Source organism: Brachionichthys hirsutus, chromosome 8, assembly GCF_040956055.1.
Source record: "Brachionichthys hirsutus isolate HB-005 chromosome 8, CSIRO-AGI_Bhir_v1, whole genome shotgun sequence".
In the NCBI taxonomy this organism is placed as follows: domain Eukaryota; kingdom Metazoa; phylum Chordata; class Actinopteri; order Lophiiformes; family Brachionichthyidae; genus Brachionichthys; species Brachionichthys hirsutus.
In genome coordinates, this window is record NC_090904.1 from 12,381,153 (window position 1) to 12,401,575 (window position 20,423).

Here is a 20,423-nt window from a genome sequence, read left to right on the forward strand (position 1 = left end):
CAAGTTTTGTTTCCAAGGCAACTATGACGGGCGATGGAAGCGAGAGTAAATTAGACTGCTGGTGGAAGTTAAAGTCTAATGGCAAGGACCAAATATGGGGCAACAACTGTAGCCGACTGCAACATACGGGAGGCAACTAGAGGTTACATGGATGACCGAGCGGTTTAACGCAATAAGAGATGAACACACAAACACACAAACATATAATTCTCTGCTTATGAAGACAATCCAGCATGTCGGTTCTCTGTACTGTAACCAGGCCTCAAACAGTAACACTTCAATGAAACTGCAAATACACGTATATTTGCTAATATCTAACACATTTGATCCGTCCTATTTTTACCTAATGTATCTCCCTGATGAGTTTCTGACAGTGTAATTATCAAATTTCATTTGTTGTAATAAACACTACTATTTACTTCAGACTGAGTTGTTATTATGGTACTATATAAAAAGCATCAAAGCGCCGATAACTGAGCGGCTTGATAAAGAAAGAAGAAAGCAGCATGAGGGAATTTCGGCATTAAGCAGGCTACGTTTAATCTACTACAAATTTATTGCAATAAAAGGTCCATCATTTATTTGTTATTTCAAAGCAGTAAAATGAGATAATGTTGCTTTTCACCAGCTTAAACTGGACACAACTCCCACAGCTGAATGTGAGAGATGAAACAGCAAAACAAAGAGTTTATCCAGAAAAGCACCGCCTCAATCCATTCTAACAACGTTTTAAGCGTAAAGAAGCAGAATTTAAACGAGCCCATCAAGGGTGGATGTGAATGCCACATCTGCAGCTGGAAAGAATCACTTTTGAAAGTTTCTTCATGTGCCTCCTTTGCCTTTTGATGATTCTTTGAGATGTGCTGTCTCTGGGGGGGACGGACGGTAAAACATCCGTATGTACAATTAATTCAAGCACCACTAGTTCTCAATCAGATGAGATGATTGCCATTGGCATTTACCGAATGTGTTTATTTTTCCAAATTCCTGTAATTTATCTGATTTCTTGACCTTTCCTCTCACATCATACACGCCTGCTTGATTCGGAGCGACAATCAGCTGGAAGCAGGTGTGCTTCGTACCTGTGTGCACAAAACACAAAATTACATGAGCTTTTAAATGTACACGCAAGTGCTTGAGACACAGGTTGCCGTGGCTACTCAGAGTCGCTTGGAACATCAAGGCTGCAGCATCTTCTTTTGGCATCGAGACACATCGAGGCACATTCTCAATCGAAAGCCCAATATAAATTATTAATACGTGTTCTGAGTTTTTCTTTTTCCCAATTCCTTGGTCAGTATTTAAAAGACGATTATCTACCAACATTTGTACATTCAAGCAAAGAACAAAGACGGAGATTATTTTAACACTGCATTTATGGCTCATCTTCCCAGATCATGAACGAGCACAAACAAAGATACACAGTAGAACGAGACAAGCGGCTGAGTTTAACTTACTCGACATGTCCTTGACGATGAAACATTGATCGCAGGCTCATTTCTGCCCCACAGCTCGCGAGTGGGTTTATTAGATCGATCGATCGATAGGGCATGACATATGAACAACAAGTCTGCGTCTCGTTCTGCTGCACGATGCCTCGTCTGTGTTTCCGCATCACTCTTGTATCTCAAGTCTCTTGCGTTTGCTTCGCCGCAGAACCCACGAGACATCTGAATTAAAGATGGGCCAAAGACACATCATTGGCCATCGTCCCCAAACGCCTTCACCGCCCGCGGAGACCCTCCAAATCGTTCGCCCCTCTTTGACAAGAACACAGACGAACACAGGCAAAAAAAGAAAAACGCTACCCGATTTATCTGGAAGGTGTTTTTGTTTTTTTGAAGCACATGAGCTAAAGCAACAGAAGTTTTCCTCTGCAAGGGACGTTGGATTTTGGTGAAGAAGAGCAGAATTATTTAGTTTGAGGGGTGAAGATACCAGCGGGACGCAGCAAGCAAACCTTGAATGTGTTAACAGCACCGGTTTAAAGCTCCTTTGATACTCGCCACTATCGCAATTCTATGTGCAATAGCAATTGCCAAGGTTGAAATCATTAAGAAATGAAAAACATATTTGTACTTTGAAACAAAGAAGCGACCAAAGAAATGCGAGCAGACCTTGGTTTTGGTTTTGCACCTTTGTTTGGAGCCTCTCGGCTATCTAACGAAAGAACGCGAACACGCTCTGAATCAAGGACGCCGCTGATTTGTTTGCGGTGATAAAACCACAAGATGAAAACATATTCACTTATTTCCTGTGAGAGAAATATCACAGCGCAGGTGAACTGACGAAGGCCGCTCCATGAACGCTAACAGGAGGGTTGCGTAGTGGCTTCTTTATCCGTAACTCAAATACCCTTCAGAATTTTATGGAACCTGCTGTTAGATTAGTAATTTGAACTTTTATTTGAGTTTAAGTTCATTAAAAGTGACATTCGGGCATTCTACAGGTACGGGCCCTTCTAAACTGTAACTTGTGAATATAATCCAACAGTAGACGAGTTTGGTGACATCACTCCTCAGTAGCTGCTACATCCTTAGCGCTAAAATGACCAATCAATTAATAGAAGTGCTAGAGGGTTGTTTTTCTTTACGCGTGGCCTTGTGACTAACTGGTGACTCATAAAGCCATCCATACAGCAAGAACAGAAGCCAAACAGAGATTCAAGCGAAGCTCAGGATAAAGAGGGAGAATGTTTGCTGGAAAAATACCAATTCATTTCCTCTGTTATTATCACACTAATACTAAAGGAGCACTGAGAAACCGTTGCAGGAAATCAGAAATGAGCTCGACACGAATTAATAAAATGTTATTATTTCTATTCCAGAAACATGTTGGCTCATTTTATCTTCTGTGGCAGTGAAACATTCACAGCTTGTAAGGAAACAGGAATATGTGTGTATAGTCTGTGAAATGATGCGTGTGAGTAAATCCCGCCCCCAGCGAACCTGGCTGAATGGCGCAGAATCCCTCGGAGAGATGATTAAACAGAAAGTTGCAGCCCGAGGTCCGTGGGAGTTCATCAGGATACGCGTGTGAGTTTTCTACTTAATATAAACCACACGTCCCACATACTGGCTCCCTAGCTGTAGGAAAATATCCCGTTTATTACCTACAGTACGCTCGTTTATCCTTAGAAGCCAATGACTCATTTTTAATCTGACTTAGATCATGACTTTGTTTGCTTTTTATCACCGATGTGCTCAAATGGGGGTCGAAAATGCGTCACTAGTGTTTGCGATTAAAAGAAATTGCAAATTCATTTGCAATCTCACGTCCTGGTGTTTTGATACTCCGACACCGGTTCCCCGTCTTATCTATTAGAAGGGCATTAGTAGTATTAGCTGGGACGGCTGACCAGGGCTTATTGTGTGCATCTCATAGCAGTATTTACGGAGATTAAGAGAAGATCTTTCTTTTGAGGCCTGGCTCACAGATTTTAAATCCTGCTCCCACTGGATTTTCTTTCAAATCGACCAATATGGGCTTTAATTTATAAAACAGGAAGTGATATCAGCTTGAAACAGGTGCGGCATAAGTATGTTTTGCCCACTTATTTGCTTGTTCTGGTTGAAATTAGTAGCAGACCAGTCACCCAACCACTAGGACAAAAAAAAAAAGCAAATACCTTCAGTTTTTTTTTAAAGATATTCCTTCCATCCATCCACTTTCTTCCGCTTTGCGGTTCCCCGGAGTCACTGGAGCCTTTCCCAGCTTGCTATGGGTGAGTGGCGGGGTACACCTCGGACGTGTCGCCAGCGCATCGTGGGGCCACACATAGACAAACAAGCATTCACGCACAAACTTTGGAGTAACCAGGTCACCTTAGCTGCATGTTTTTGGAGGAAACCGGAGAAAACCCATTTCCAGAACATACAAACGCCGCACAGATAGGATTTGAACCTTCTTACTGTGACGACAGCGCTAATTCAGTATTAAAACAAACCAAAAATTGTTTTACTTACTTCAGCTCTACCATTTACCAAAAGACAAGAATTCCTTTACAGCAGGCTTCAGAACCCGGAGCTGCAGAACATGTCCGAGACGCCGCGTTAGAAGCCAGTCGACACGCGTGGAGGTTCCTCCCACACAACAGGCAGACCGAGTCAAAAAATTAATTACAGCTTTACAAGCCTTAAAGCGTCATGATTAACTGTGTCTAATGATGGAAGACACTGAGCTGAAGGCACCATAATCAAGTGAGGATAAGAGCGTGCCAGCAATTTAAAATTTGTTTTTTCCCCACAAACAAAACAAAAAAATATTAGGCTGTTGAACTGCAATCAAATGGTTCCTACATTTGAAAATAAAATCTAAAATAAAATGAGCTTATGTATCAGCAGTTTGTGCTTAACAACATTTAAATGGAAACGAACACTTTTATTTTGTGTGCCAATAATGATCTAAACAGCTCTAACAAACAGCTCCAGTGAGATTTCTCCGGAAGGAAGACTTTGTTCTGGAAACTGTCTGTTTGAACCGTTGGTCTGCTGCGGAGCTAATAAACCATGATGGCTTGTTCTGTTCTGGAGTTGGACCGGAGCCACAAAGGTCAGCTCTGCGAGGCAACGTACGGTCACGATCATTCTCCGGAAATAAAAATCCCGTGCTGGTGCATCCGGCCTCGAGTCTTTTTGTTTGTACTGTAACACACACACACACACTGATGCTCCTTTTTAACTACTCTTCAAAATACACTCGAGCGGCAGCCAGTTCTATTTTGGTGTTTGCTCGTCCCTCATGACCCGCTACAACTCTCTCTACTCACAAAACTTTGTGTGTGTTTGCATGGGGCTTTGCAAACACAAAGCCGGTTAAAAAACAAAAAAACAAAAAAAATCAAATGTCCGCTGGAGCTGCTGAGGTCACCTTGGACAATGACTTTCCAATGGCAGCAGATTCAAAGTCAGCCTTAAATGAACTGCTAACAATACGCTATGCAAACACGTTTGACTCCAGCACACAAGCACGCCGGAGCGTTTGACAGGCGCAGTCGTTAGCGCTGCAGAATGGGAGAGCTGTTTGAAACTGGAAACAAGCAGCGTCAGCACGCCAATGCTCCGCTCCCCGAGCTGAAATTAGATTGGCCGTTATTCAATATATATATATTCATATAGCTGAAATAACAACGGCATATTAAAAAAAACGACCACATGTTCTTTGAATGCGTCCCGGCGCCATTGCGAACGACGGCTCCCTCTGCATCTCTGCTGTGACTGGCAGACACGTGGACGCCGTCGCGCTGCAGATGATGAATGGCGCCGGGCTGAACTAGTTTAAGAAGAGCATCACACTATCGCTCACTGCTTCACGGAGCAGCCTGGGGAACAGCACGGCGAGCAAATATCCATCAACAGCCAGCCGACACTAGAGCTATCAGCAAACACAATTTAGAGCTCAGAAACGTTATTGTTTTTCTGCCCCCCTCCCTCCGCCGAGCAAATCAGTGCCACGATGAACTGCCCGAGTGATGCTCATTTGATAAATATGATTCTGCTGTCATGATAATATGAACTTGGTCATTATCGGTGGGGAAAATTGAATTGGGGGTGAAGACAAGCTTTGTAAAAACAGGCAAAAGAAGAAAGTCCTTTTTCTTCTGTCTCGTACTGCTGTCAGCTTTGGGAGGAGAGTTCCTGCGATGTTGTCGCCTCAGTAGGGCAGCAGAACGTGGCGCATTATGACGTGTTCAAATGAAGCAAGTCATAGAACTAAACCCCAACAAACTGGAAACTAAAGCTGAAAGAAGGAAAATAGGATGAACCAGCTGACCAACCATACAAGGGTCGTGCTAATCCTTAAAATAGTGAATCTGAAGGAATTGGATTTAAGTTTAGAAAAATCAAACAAGCGTGAGATTTAAAGAGCAGCTAGACGTTCGGGATCTAAGCAGGATTACGGAAAAACTGTTGGATGGATCTTCATGAAAAAAATCTGAAGATGTATCTTGGTCTAATTTAGATACCATTAAATTTTGAGAGTGAAACAAAATGGAAAGAAAACAAAAAACTGATTTATCACATTTACCTATGGAGGCTTTTTCTATTTTTTAGAGACGCTGGAGGTGTAGCCATGAATGACTGTGGAAAAACTGACAGCACTCCGTAATCTCTGTGGATAAATGTGAAGCTACAGCCAAAAAGAAGCAAGTGAACTTATTATTGCATAAAATACTGCAAACAGTTTCTGTCTTCAAGAATGATGTCATAATAAGCCTTAAAACTCGATATGTTTGCACACTCCAGTAGTTAAACTAATGCTTTCTCTATTCCTGAGATCACAAGAAAGCAAACAAAGCCTTTACCTCCCCCCCCCCCCCCCCAAAAAAAAAAAAACTTAAACCAAGCCAATCTAGCAAAGCTCAGCCATCCAGATGATGCTGCATTATGTTTTTGTCATTAGGATGTGGAATGGATTTCAATTTAAGAACATGGCAAGTATGGTGATCGCTCCAGAGAACTATTATGGCTGCAATAATGTAACACAGCCGATTCTCTATGTAGAGTGGGATTTAGCTTGGAGCTAATGGGCAAATGATAAAGATGTTGGATACTTCACATGTACCGGGATAATAAGACACTTTACTGTTCCATTTCACACTGAGATCCTCCTCTAATGGGGCTCTTAAGATTTCACTTATCTCCTTATCCACAAAACATTTGCATCTATGTGTTCAGATCTTTTTTGTTTTTTAGCTCTTAAACTCCCTTTCTATTTCTCACATGCTTTTTCTCAGTGCACATGAAGTGATGGACAACTAGGGGATATATTTTGCTCTAATGAGATGAAGAAGCTCAAGCAAACCCCTGGACAGTCCATGTTTGTCCCCCAGGCTGATTCCGCACTATGCCCATGTCCCACATTAGCTCGGCATTCATCGTCCTCAGCACCCTGCAGATGAACAAATCAGGGCAACCCATACAGGGATTTTAAAGCCTTTTTGATGTGATGATGAAGATTGATGTAGAAAATCACTTTGGATCAGATAGACTTGCTATCTGTTGTATAAATATTCATGCGAAATGGCTCACTTGCTGTCAGTGATTTGAGTTTTTGACATATTAAGATATCTGTTTTGATTATTTTACTGCTATTTTAATGTTTATGGCTGTCCGCTTAAAACAAAGCTAATGTAGCTTTGCCAGTTTCTCCCTTGAGCCGGTCCCAAGCCCGGATAAATGCGGAGGGCTGCGTCAGGAATGGCAAATCAAATCAACATTATGAGGTGCTTGGCAGACGTCTCCACACTCAGAGTGCTCTTCTCGTTGATTACCGTATACTTTGAAAATTCCTTTTCCATCGAGTTACCCACACACACTTGTGAGTGTTTTTACGAATGGTTCATCGGTATGTAGTTTCTACGTCACAGTATTTCCTCTCCTGTATCAATAAACAAGTTTCAAAAACCTCCTCCATCCATCCATCCCTCCAGGAATCTGAAGCCTGAAACATGATCATTCCAATGTAAACGTTGAACACATCTCACGCAGTATGTCTGAAAAGGTAATTTCACAGCTCATGAGGTTTCACTTGAGCGCTGCACTCCTGTTACCATCATCTGTCACGGCTCTCACTCATTTAATTTTTCAAAGTGACATCAAAACAGCGCTTTGTGCGCCTTACTAATAATCAGATCTCCAGTTGTTTTGTATTGTTGCACACACTTGAAATGTGCGCATCACGATTGTGTTTGTGTGTGTGTGTGTGTGTGTGTGAGCAGCAGTGTTCATTATCAGATCAGGAAAGAGGCATTTCTTTGCGAACATTTATTACATCACTGCTCCTTGTGTCTGCGATGCAGCTGTTCACATTAAATTGAAGGCTGCTGGGTTTGAGAAAAGCATAGTGGCATGGGGGAGATGGAGTGAGAGAGAGAGAGAGAGAGAAAGCGAGCATTAAATGGTGGGAGATGGAGTGAGACAAAAACGAGTGAGCGAATAGCTGTGCTCTAATCCTTGTCATCTTGCTGGTGAAGTTCATTGTTTGAACAGATAGCGACGAGGCGGGGCACAAACCTCCAGGATGGATCTCTGAGATTAAAGCACCCCCGATTGCTGCTCTCACATCACATCCCCTACCGTCATGGGGGAATTCATTTGCTCAAACAGAAAGACGGGGCAACTGAGAATGCTGGAGAGAACAGACAGAAAATGTGAAGTAAAAAAAAAAAAAACCTGTCTGGAGGCTTTGTAGGAACTGAAAGTAGTTAAACTCTCAGAGGGCCCGTGGTTCGGCAAAGAGATAACATGCGGAAGAAAAACACAGAGCAGCAAATACACTGTATGCATATACTGTATAGACTTGGGCAAATCTGTTTTTCTTTCCTGTTTCGATGAAAAGACCGTGAAAACCCAGAAACTCTAGTCTAGGAAATGGTAAAGGACCGGATCTCGATGGAGTTTCTCTACTTTGTGCAGGCAAAGGCTACAAATGAAAATCCAGACCTCAATGTTCAACCAGCTGGAAACAACATTTTCTTGGAGAAACAGGTCAATTAAAACCAACCAACCGCATTACTTACTGGGTCACATGAGGCAGATCTGTGTAGAACAACGTCAGCATGGAAACAGTGTGCTGTGTCTGGAGTGCAATGACAAATGAACAATCCAACACTCGTGCCAACGGAAACGTTCGTATTGTACAAGCAAAACGTATTTCCATATCAATAAAATTAAACATTTTCTCATCTTAAATCACATGACCACTCTTCCCTCCCCATTTCCTCCTGTGTTCCCCTGCAGTGTTCTCTGTCCCCCTATCTGTGTGCATGTATTTGTGTTTGTCTCCAGGACGCTGCTGATTGGTCTGTTCTCCAGCCTACGCCCGCCTCCTCAAACCTGCTCACCTGAATCCACAGATGTGACTTTCACTTGCATGGCATGCTGCCAGGGTAAGGCTGCATGCAATGGGAGGGATTGTTTGGGGGCTGTGTTTATAGTGGTATGCACTAGGTGGTGGGAGAGTGCTACAGTCCTGTCTGAATGGCCCCGCCATACAGCTTATGTTATGGTTTTATCATTAATAAAAGGGAAACTAATCCCTTCTATTTCAGACAGACATTTAAGAACAATAAATTGTGTGCAGAAGTGACCTCCAAGAGCAACAATTCAACTCATTTGTATTTCCACAGTGCCAGATCATTGTCTCAAGACACTCTACAGGTGTAGCAGGGAAAGATAAATCCAAATTGTCCCACAAGAGCAAGCACTTTGGAGACAGAGGCAAGGATAAACCTTCCTTTAACAGGCAGAAACCTTGAACAGAAACAAAGGGCTATGATTAAAACAAAATCTTCATCAAAAGTTTTTTTTGGGGTAGTTTTTATTCATGTATTGAAGGATGTTTCCATGCCAGTAATACCATACCAGTAATATATGGAAGGAAATGAGTAGTAATGGGATACGGTGTGTAAATAAAATTGAATTTGCTTGACATAGATCTGGCCCTGCGATAAACTGGAGACTTATCCAGGATGTACTCCGCCTCCCACCTGATATCAGCCAGAATAGGCTCCAGCATGAACCCGTGACCTGGATTTTGCATGAGCGGCTGAAGACGAGACTATTATGATTCAGTTCACTGTAGTTCATTCCCACATTTTTTCCCAATTAACCAGGGCGAGTAAAAGCGTTATGCGAGAAGAAATGTTGCCAGCACATTTTTAAAAGAGGAGAGATGATATTTTAAGTGAACAAACATTTTTATCCACAAGCACAAGATTATAAATGTGAAAGTTTTGCAATTAGGCAAAATGGGAAAGGAGAGGGAACTTTGATTAAACATTAAAGATAGCAATCTTATTTGAGTTTAGACGTAATAATGAAGGTGCATCGTTCCGCAGTGAGAAGGCTGTGTAACATGAGATTATGAAGCTTCATCGTTCATGTAGCAGGTGTGATGTTCACCATCCGAGTGTCACCATTTGGACTTTAGCATGCTAGAATCATGCTAATTACTTCTGAACATGTTTTGGGCCGAACTCAAAGTGCTGAACAAAATTAGAAGTTGAGGATGTTGATAAATGAGAAGTTATATAATTAACAGTCATTAGAATTCATCTTCTGGGGCCCAATGAAAGGAGGCAAATCCATCAAATAGTTGTTGGGATATTTTACTTCTACACAAAAGTGCTGGAAACGACTGAGCTGCAAGGATGGCTAAAACATTCCATGAATAATGAACTGCTCATACTTGTGTTTTCATTTTCTATCAACTTCCATTGCTGCTGCTTTTTTTCCACTGCCAATGAGATAGCCTTGGCACACGTGTCTGTTAGCCACAGAAATCACTGGCTTCACGCCAAAGGAGATGCAGAGGAATGATAACGTCTTAATTAGATAAAGCCAGTTCTCCCAGTTTGCCTTCTGCCTAAGCAGAGGATGAAGCACACAGCAAGGCAGAGCCAAAAGTAAGTTGGACATATTAAATCTCAATGCCTTTAATTCAATTTTAGATATCAGTAGTTCTTTTTTCCGCTAATGAGAATAATAAAAAATGTGCAATTATATTTCAACATGTTTAAAAAGGAATGACTAGTGGGCATGGAATTTCTCTTTTAGATTGAATCAGTGCCAATTCTATTACATTTCAGATAGATAGATGCAAATTACCATGCACGTTCATGCATGTTGACGTTTTGAATGGTTTTGTTATTGAAAATGCATTGACCCCCCCCCCCCCCGCCAATACAAAACCAACTGAAATAAGATTCTAATGATTTGAAATTATTCTTTGCGACTACAAAACAAAGAATCGCCCATTTAGAACAGCTGGAGGCAAAATGTCCACAATTCTGGATGCCATTAATCACCGTTTTGATGTATGACATTTCAGTTGTGTGCATCATTAATTAGGAATTATGATATACTGGGTGGCACGGTGGTGCAGTGGTAAGCACTGTCGCCTCAAAGCAAGAAGGTACCGGGTTCTAATCCTACCTGTGCAGAGTTTGTATGTTAGCCCCGTGTCCCTGGGGGTTCTAATTTGCGCTCCTTCATAGTGGATTGCTCAGCATTGCTTTGAAGAGGATGGCAGAAGTCTTGTATCACAGCGTGGGCAACACGCAATACTTGCTGTGTTGCCAGCTTCAACATGATTGTCTGTTTTGACAGAGGAAGCAATAGTGCAATGAATAAAGATAACATGCAATAACAGGGAGTATCTGCATAAAGCTTTTGGTTAACCGATTGTGTTATATTTCCTGATGCTGACAACAATTTATGCCTCAGAAGCATATTAAAAACTCAGATCCTGTAAAGATGCACACCTGCATCATGGCTTCTTGCCCCCCCTCCCCCCACCCCCCCCAGAACCACAATAATTACCCCAACTCAATGTTTATTGAACGCAACTGTGGAGGAAAACATGTATGGCTGCAGGGGAAAGTATATTAATATGAGCGCCTTGGGCTGTCATATATGAGGACAGTTTCTCAAGACGGTTTCTTAATAGAAGTGGCAATCAAACAAATAAACCCAGCGTGTGTCAAAAGGAAAAACAACCTGATTACTAAATGCAATGAATCTCTGAAATGCGTTGTGTAAATTGCAAAAACAATGCAATTCCACTAAGCGGCACGTTCCGTATGGACGGGGACTTCTGTTGCAGATCATGTGGACAATTTTGTAACAGCTGTGTTGTGTCGGTCTATATCAGGCACCAGTGTGTGTCTGATTTTAAGATCTCCACGGCGAAAGAGAGACAGCAACAAGAATTAAAGATCCTCTCTGGGGGGGTCGATTCTCCCTTCAAGCAGTAGGACGTTTGATCATGAACAAATATTTCAGATGTTTATTTTAAATATTAATAGAATAAGTGCATTTAGGGTTTTAGGGTTAGTCTAAAAAAAGGGTTCACTGTAAAAATGTCAATATTTAACCGCTGCATGTTTACATGTAAAGTGAAGCGACGGGTTTAATCCAGCTTTCATTATATCATATAATGAGAATCTCACACGTCCGCTTTTTAAAGGACAACATTTGATCTAAATTTAGTTGATACTGACTAAAAATCAATAACAGAATCCGGAGTATCTATCAGTAATAGCAATATAGTTCAAGAAATCCACTTCGCTTTAATGAATAAGCATCAGGTTTTTTCATCCGACTGCAGGTACGCTTACAGGAATAACAGATGGTGGTTTAACTCCGGGCTTTGAGAGGATTGTGGGATCCTGGTTGCAACTTCTGAGGGAAGCCTGGAGACTCAGGGGTCGTGTTGCTGCCCCTTTGGAGGCATCTCGGGACCAGGCGTCGGTTCCAAGGCTCTCAGCAGCAAGCCACCTTTGAAGCCACTTGAGTCAGTGAGCCTCAAGTGGCTGCCTCTCAAGTCAGCATTTCCTTTGGCAATAGCATCTTGATGGAAATGAAAGGAAATGCATGCCCCATCAGTAAACAGGGAGCTTTTAAAGGCTTAGTCCTTCGTGAAGTCCTACGTCGGCATTCGGCCTTTCGCCCTAATAAAGTTCCCTCAGATGTTGTGCATTTGCATGCAGTCCAGTTGTAGCGCCAGCTGATGATGAACAAGGTGTCTCATAGAAACTGCCACACATGGAATACATAGGTAGGTACTAGGAAGTTTGCCTTGATGCAATAACTGCAGGTTATGCTGTAACCACTGTTGAAATGACTTCACATTGGGGAGTCCTGCTGGTCCTCACTTAACGGCGGAGCTAGGTTGGGAAGACCCCGTCGCAATGCGCTGGCGACGTTTCCGGGGTGTACCCCACCTCTTGCCCATAGGAAAGCTGGGATAGGCTCCAGCAACGGCTGTATATTTGCGCACATATAGGCCATTTGTACCGTACATAGGCACGTACTCACTCATAACTCCGCAGCCAGTGCATTCTGCTCGTCGTAACAGTGAGTCCTCGTTACTAAACACAAACTTTTACATTTCCGTGAGCCTGCCGTAACCCCGAGTCGTCGCTAAGCGAGGCCCATCTGTACATCGCTGGGTGAAGAGTCTCCTTTAGTCCGGTGGGCTTTCCCGTCTTTCCTGTTTTCAGGTTGTTGGTTACATGCAGCATTTCCTCCATGAGCTATCTGGCCTCCGGGAGGTTTGCGTGTTTAGTCCCGACTCCGAGGCATTTACTCCAGTGTTTCGATTATGGTTGTGTGACCTACAATAATGCTGAGAGGCGCGCTTTTGGCTGGCCAATCAATCTCCTGCACATTTTCTTTTGGACTTAAGTGGCTGCTTTCGACGAGCGATTCTGGTCGGGTACATTTCACGCCGCTGTCCGCCGGTCCTCATGGATCGTGATCTATTGATCGCGTCGGCAGTCTCTATGTTGGCACTTCGAAGAAAACACGCTGAGGGAACACAACCGAGAAAGAAATATTTTTGCTTTAAATGGCCAATTTAACTTATTTTGTATAGTTCAAAGTGCAAATGGGCAGTTTCAAAGGGACAGTTTGATCTCTGGGTTTTAGCTATTGGAGTATACAGTAATTAAGATTGTGAGCGACTGACAGCTCTATATTTTATGGGCTTGCAGATGCTTCTACAAAAGAGCGTAGTCTGCGTTTAAGTCTGTGATATCCAATAATGAGTTTTCCGCTGATTAAAGCAGTCGAAGGCAAAGAAACAGACAGCTATCAACACCGGCTGCAACAAATCATGCATTTAATCGAATTGATCTGAAAACCCACAAAACTCTCTGTGCAAGAAATGTGGGAACATTCTGTGCAAAAGAGGCAAAACACTTGCATCATACCAGTCATTAATTTCCTTAAGATGCGTAGACATAAAACGCTGCTTTATGTTTGAGTAATGGTGCTGCAGCAGCAGCGGCGGTTCGCAGAATAAATACACTTCTAAAATACGTGGTCAATATAGTTAAAAAGGCTGATGATTTAAAAGTTTGCCTTTAAGGAAATCAGCCGTGTGCGTGCTTTGCACTCCTCGGGGACACATATTGATGACAGCAACGTTTTTTCTCAGTTAGTCATTACCATCGTTTCATTTAGTCAAATGCAGTTTTCCCTCAGTCGAAGATTAATGATGATGGTTTATTAAAGTAACAACAAAAACCCATGTAAGAAGTTTTACAACCTAAAATTTAATTTTTCATTCACATTAAAATGCAATGAGATGTATCGCGTGCACTACGAGGCGTTTAGTTAAAAAGCAGGGTGATTAAACCTCCGTCTCCACGCTGGAGATTCTATTAACGCGTGAATGTGGGACTGATTGCTTCTGATGATGGCTGATGCCCTCTGAGAGATGATAAAAGACCCATCTGAAAGTGAAAAAGGCTGTCCATTTCATCTTCAACTCTTTTTGAATTATTCACACATTTCCCTTGCATTGCAGGGCCCTTGTCAAAATACATCAGGGCAGCTGATCCAGTTTGTATTGATCCTGCTTCCATGAAGGAGCTGAGAGGATATTCACTTTTAGAAACAGACGGCGTGCATCGGCGGACCCTTTCGATGAACTTTCAAAATAAGAGCAACGACACCGAACACATGAAAAACTGGATATTTTGCTGTTGCAAGAAGGTTACGTTTTTGATTGTTGATTTGTCTGTCTTTCTGTCTGTCTGTCTAGCTGTTAGCAACATAACTAAAACAGTTACTGCTGGATCTTAATGGAATGCCAAGACACTGTGGAATTAGTAGTGGACAAACGGATTTGTTGTATCTTGAAAAGCTCTGGATCCAGATCCAGAAGAAACCGCCATTACTGAAAGTGATGCTTTTGATGAATAACTTCTAAACTAATAATGACCTCAATGCAAATCCAGTTGCTAAAGGTTTGTTTTCATGTTTAAGGAATCTAAAAATATAGATAAAATACATTTAGGGTGCTCGGCGGAGGTCTGCGCTCTCCGCGTACTTTCCTAGTTTAAACCTTTATTCACCTGTCGGACTTGAAGGTGATCCGATAAACAAAAACAGCATATTATTATTATTATCACCTTGTACCGTGTAAAAATAACTAATAATTGTAAAGCAGTGGTTTGACAGTGACTTCTCTTTGCCTACAACAAAGAAACGAATCTTCCGTCAGTCTGACAGCAGCATCTGTCAGAGGAGGCAAAGTGAACGACCTGTCGGGGCCAGTCAAATGACTCCTCCCTGTCCTGATGCACTTTCTGACAGATAAGCTCCCCCCCTTCTCAACTCACCTTTGTCCTCCCCCCCCCAAATCCCTGTCGAAAACACGCTAAAAAAAACAATAACCCATGATTGATTGAAAAGCTTTGCCGTGAGAGCAACATCAACACGTGTTGCCCCGGCAGAGGTCTCCGTCCGTGGAAGGGTGAACACCGGTCCGTCCATCCGGCGAGGAAAGACTCCAGACGTGATGCGGGTCTTCACCCAAACGTCACGAGAGTCAAGCCTCCTTTCATTTCCGCTGTGCGTGCGATACGGGGTTCAGTCATGTGCTGACAGACAGGCGGCCAGGAAGACGAGCTCAGCCTCAGCGGTAACATTTTAAATACGCCTGTCTTGTTGTTGCCCTGTAATGAGTGTTTACAATTTTGCGGTAAAACTGCTCCTCCAGGATCCATTTGCAGTGAATTTAACATGCCGACGGCACTTCAAAACCATAACTCACCTTTTACTAGGGCTGCAAGAAATAAGACTCGTTTGTTATTTATTTATCATGTGACACACACATGTAAACAGATGACACATCCAGCAAGTCCAGTCCCTTCCCTGCCGGCGCTGCTCGACTCTCCCCCCCCCCCCCCCACTGTCTTCACTGCCGTCAGCAGAGCCGGGCTCGTATCCATTACACGACGCCACTGCTGCGATAAATCTGTCTGTCAGCAAGACGTCATAATCAAATTGCTCCAGAGGTCATTTAGCATTGCAGAGGAGGGACTTCACTTTAGCCCTTGGAAGATCCGGCTCAAATACAATTTATGTGTCAGAGATGAATTGTGGAATGAAACATTTACGGAGAAAATGAACCATCTTGCCGACTGAAATAGACTTGTTATGGCCAACCGTGTCCCTTTATCTTCCGACTTACATCATTGGCGACTAGGTGCTGTTGCCTCTTCTGTGCTGACTGGGATTTAAATAATGATACATAATAGTTAAGATATATCTGAGCTGGACGCTCTGCATTTTTAAGCTCCCCAAGACAACAATGGAACATTTGTTGATTCCGGCCTAGAAAATGTTGATGTTTGTTTTCATCAATCCGCCGTAACCTTATGACCTCCTGCCTCAGCTTGTGTAGGTGCCACTTTTGCCCTGACCTGTTGAGGCATGGAATCAACTGGACGTCTGAAGATGTGCTGCGGTATCTGGCACCAAGACGTCAACAGAGGATCCTTCGAGAATACCCTCCCCCTTCCCCAAGTGATGGGAATCACAGATAAAAGACTAAATGATCAGGCCACTGCACGTTACTAAGCGCACCCCAAGTGATGAAAACGTAACCTCAGACACTATTAGGGCTTAGAACCTCATTTCCAAACTCAGATATGTTCCATTATCGGTCCAAACCATTAAGGCCTCAGCAGGAATTTGGATTGCAAGACGATATCGTTGAATAAATTAACACAATGATTCGATTGGCTAATTTCAAAAGTTCATTTTGAACACTATAAGGGTTTCAGCTCAATTCCGTCAGAATGTGCAATTCTCAACCAATTAGCTCACCACAGTTACTGAGTTTGTACGTTTGCTGCTTTTTTATCGAGGTTCTAATCATGTACACCCAAACCATAGAGCGTGCTGTGGACAGCCCTGCACAGAACCGGTGCTCCATTAGTAACTATCCATAATAATAATTGAAACACGTGTAAAAACCTCCGTGTCCTCGATGATCACGCTGGCTTCACTTGTAACAAAACCCAGGAGGAGCCGACATCATTCTGCCCTCGATGAAAACATCGGTCGATAACATTAACATCAGTGAAAACACGCACCGACTCTATGTCTGTTGATAATCACTGTGCATTTAATTCATGCTCTGGGACAGTTCTGCATGACTTCAAAACAAAAGTACAAACCCCCCCACTGAGGACGCTGCAAGCGGGGGGTTACTTCAGGAACAGTTTTCTCAACATCAAGGCCCATGTCATCCTGGTTTTGAAGTGGAATAAACATTTATAAATGAATAATTGATTTTATCTGTATTATTTCTGGGGAAGGAATCTGGAAATGTGCGGGTTCTTCAAAGATTTACCTAATGCATAAGTAATGCTTTCCACTTTCAAGTGTAAAGTCCCATTTTTTTAAATGTTATTTTTTTGCCTCAGGTATTTCATTCCCGTGTTTGTATCTCCCTCTCAATTCCCTGCAAACACGAATCGGAATAAAATGAGAAGAGGAGAGACACAGAAATGCACATCAAAGACATGATCATCTGACACATTAAGAATCAAAATCGAACCAAGGCACTTCTTCTCATTAAACTTTGCAGGCGTTTCATTTTTGGCAGCACGGTTATCCCACTGCAATGACATGTGATTACGCAAAAGCTCTCTCCGGCCCGCGAAGAGGACACCAGGTATGGGGTCATGATGGAGGAAATGTAATTCTGTTGAGGAGATTAGATTGAGGCTGCTTGACCCTGCGGCTAAGCTTAGCTCCTGGCATTGCCGATTTGTTTGGACATTAATTGGATCCTGTGGTTTAGAAATAGTTTTGGAAATAGAGCATAGCAGAGAATAATAATAAAATAAAATAAAAAACCCTGAATTGATTCTGTGTCGTCTTTTCCTAATCAATGTTATCCTTAAGGCCAAACTCAGAGGTACAGGAAGCAATCAGGAAAACAATGGCAGGAACAAGAGTGATTTTGTGGGACAGCGGTTTTGCAGATAGGAGTGGAGCTGTTAGGGGGGAAAGGAGGGCGTTCCGACTACGCTGCTAACAACGGCCGTTTCATGTTCATGGATGCAAACTTTACACATCTGAAAGGCGGCAGTCTGCAGCAGGAAGTAGACTTTAATCCAGACATGGGCAAACCACGGCCCGCGGGCCGTATACGGCCCGTTATGCTCTTCAATACGGCCCGCCGAACTTGTCCAATTACCAAAAAATTCAAAATAATAACTTTCATTTTTTCCCCTGCAATACCCATGTTTCACCAGCAGATGGCGCACTGACCATCGTGGCGTGTAGTGTATTGCTCTGCTTTAGTTTCTTATTCCCCATAGATATCAACCCCGTCTGTAGAAAAGGGGTAAATGAAACTAAAGCAGGGTAATACCTACACTGCTTTAGTTTCTTTTTCCTCATTGCTATCGACCTGTAGAAATGAGCGGACCAAAGAAAAGAAAGGTAGACGGCGAGGGCCGAGTTTTTAATAAAGAGTGGACCACAAGATATTTTTTCACCGAAATCCGATCTACGGCTGTATGCCTGATATGCCAAGAAGCCGTTGCGGTTTTTAAAGAATATAACATCAGCCGTCACTTTGCAACGAAGCATGCTAACTACGCTAGCAAGCAATCACCGCAAGAACGGGAGGCTACTGCACAGAGGTTGGCGGCTAATTTACAGACTCAGCAGAATTTTTTTCACCGTCAAACTTCAATTCAGGAGTCAAGTACCAGGGCCGGCTTTTTGCTGGCGTTCAATTTGGCGAAGGCTAGCAAGCCTTTCTCCGAAGGCAAGTTTTTGAAAGAGTGCATGGTAGAGACAGCAAGTCTCGTGTCTCCGGAGACCAAAGGCAAGTTCGAAAAAATCAGTTTATCACGCAGGACAGTGACTCGCCGTGTGGAACTGATTGATGAAGATATAGTGAGCACGTTAAGTCAAAAGGCGGGGACCTTTAAGTTATATTCACTGGCACTGGATGAAAGTAACGACGTAAAAGACACTGCTCAGCTACTAATTTTTATCCGAGGGATAAACGACAGTTTTGAGATAACTGAGGAGCTTTTGAGCATGGAGTCGCTGAAGGGGAAAACGCGAGGAGAGGACTTGTATGGACATGTCTCCGCTGTCGTCGAGAGGATGAAGCTGCCTTGGAGTAAACTTGCCAACGTCACCACGGATGGATCGCCAAATTTAACTGGGAAAAACGTCAGACTGCTGAAAAGAATCCAGGATAAAGTGAAAGAGCAGAACCCTGAGCAGGACGTTATTTTCCTTCACTGCATCATTCACCAGGAGTCTCTGTGTAAGTCCGTATTGCAGCTTAATCACGTCGTGGATCCGGTTGTAAAACTTGTTAATTTCATACGAGCAAGGGGACTTAATCATCGTCAGTTTGTTACAATCCTGGAGGAAACCGATGCGGATCACCAGGACCTACTTTACCACTGTCGTGTCCGCTGGTTAAGTTTGGGGAAAGTGTTAAAACGAGTGTGGGAGCTTAAAGAGGAGATTAGCTCGTTTTTGGAGTTAATGGGGAAATCCGAAGAGTATCCCGAGTTGAGTGACGTGAACTGGCTTTGTGACTTTGCTTTTGCTGTGGATATATTTTCACACCTGAATGAGCTAAACGTGCAGCTACAGGGGAAAGATCAGTTTGTGCACAACATGTACACAAATGTGACCGCCTTCAAAACCAAGCTGATTTTATTCTCCAAACAAATGTCAAAAAAATCTTTCGGACATTTCCCCCCACTAGTCGTGCAGAAAGAGGCGATCCGGAACACAAAGAAACACTGCAAATCACTGGACGACCTGCACAGAGAATTCTGCAGTCGCTTTTCTGATTTTAAAAAAATTGATACATCACTGCAGCTGGTGTCTCGTCCCCTGTCCCAGGACCCTGAAACTGCACCGCAGGAGCTGCAGTTGGAACTGATCGATCTTCAGTCCGACTCCGCCTTAAAGGATACGTTCAAGTCTCTTAACTTGAATGACTTTTATGCCTCACTGAACGAAGCCACATTTCCAAACCTTCGGAGGACAGCACAGAAGATGCTGGTGTTGTTTGGCTCGACCTACGTGTGTGAGCAGACGTTCAGCGTCATGAACATCAATAAATCCCGTCACAGATCAAAGTTAACGGACCAACATCTCAGATCTATCCTGAGAATTGCCACAACAAAAATAACTCCAGACTTTGATGCACTGGCAAAAAAGGGAGACCAACAACACTGTTCCCACTGAAATTGGTGAGTTCGTATGTTCTGTTATAAAAAAAATGCATATGGAAAGTTTGAAAGTGTGTCTTTTAATTAAGTGCGCATTTATGCACAGCGGAACAAAAATGAGTGCAGCAGAAATTATTGAGATTTAATATTTCGTGTTTTGATATGTTTTGAATGTTGAAAGTGATTGTCTTTTTTCAATAAATGTTGATTTCTTTAACTTTACGCCTTCAAGTGAAATTTATTAAAAACAGATGCAATCACCAGGTTTGACAGATGACAGTGTCATTGCTATTTTAATCTATTTACATTTCTCCTTACACTGTTGTGCCAAAATATGTGTAAATGCCGCATCTTGCATATTCATTGAGACAAACGTACTACCTGCATTAGGGCTATTTTG

At 42.7% G+C, this 20,423-nt stretch overlaps 1 protein-coding gene across 1 annotated transcript; it reads left to right on the top strand.

Annotated features, from left to right (window-relative positions):
* The first annotated feature begins 18,863 nt into the window (after positions 1 to 18,863).
* Positions 18,864 to 20,039, top strand: LOC137898142 (general transcription factor II-I repeat domain-containing protein 2A-like). The gene has a single exon (XM_068742139.1). The coding sequence runs from the start codon at positions 18,864 to 18,866 to the stop codon at positions 20,037 to 20,039; it is 1,176 nt and encodes a 391-aa protein (XP_068598240.1).
* Positions 20,040 to 20,423: the final 384 nt, after the last annotated feature.

Bases quoted from the DNA above. Each gene is read 5' to 3' on its own strand.
- LOC137898142 (XM_068742139.1), top strand. From the start codon at position 18,864: ATGGAGTCGCTGAAGGGGAAAACGCGAGGAGAGGACTTGTATGGACAT.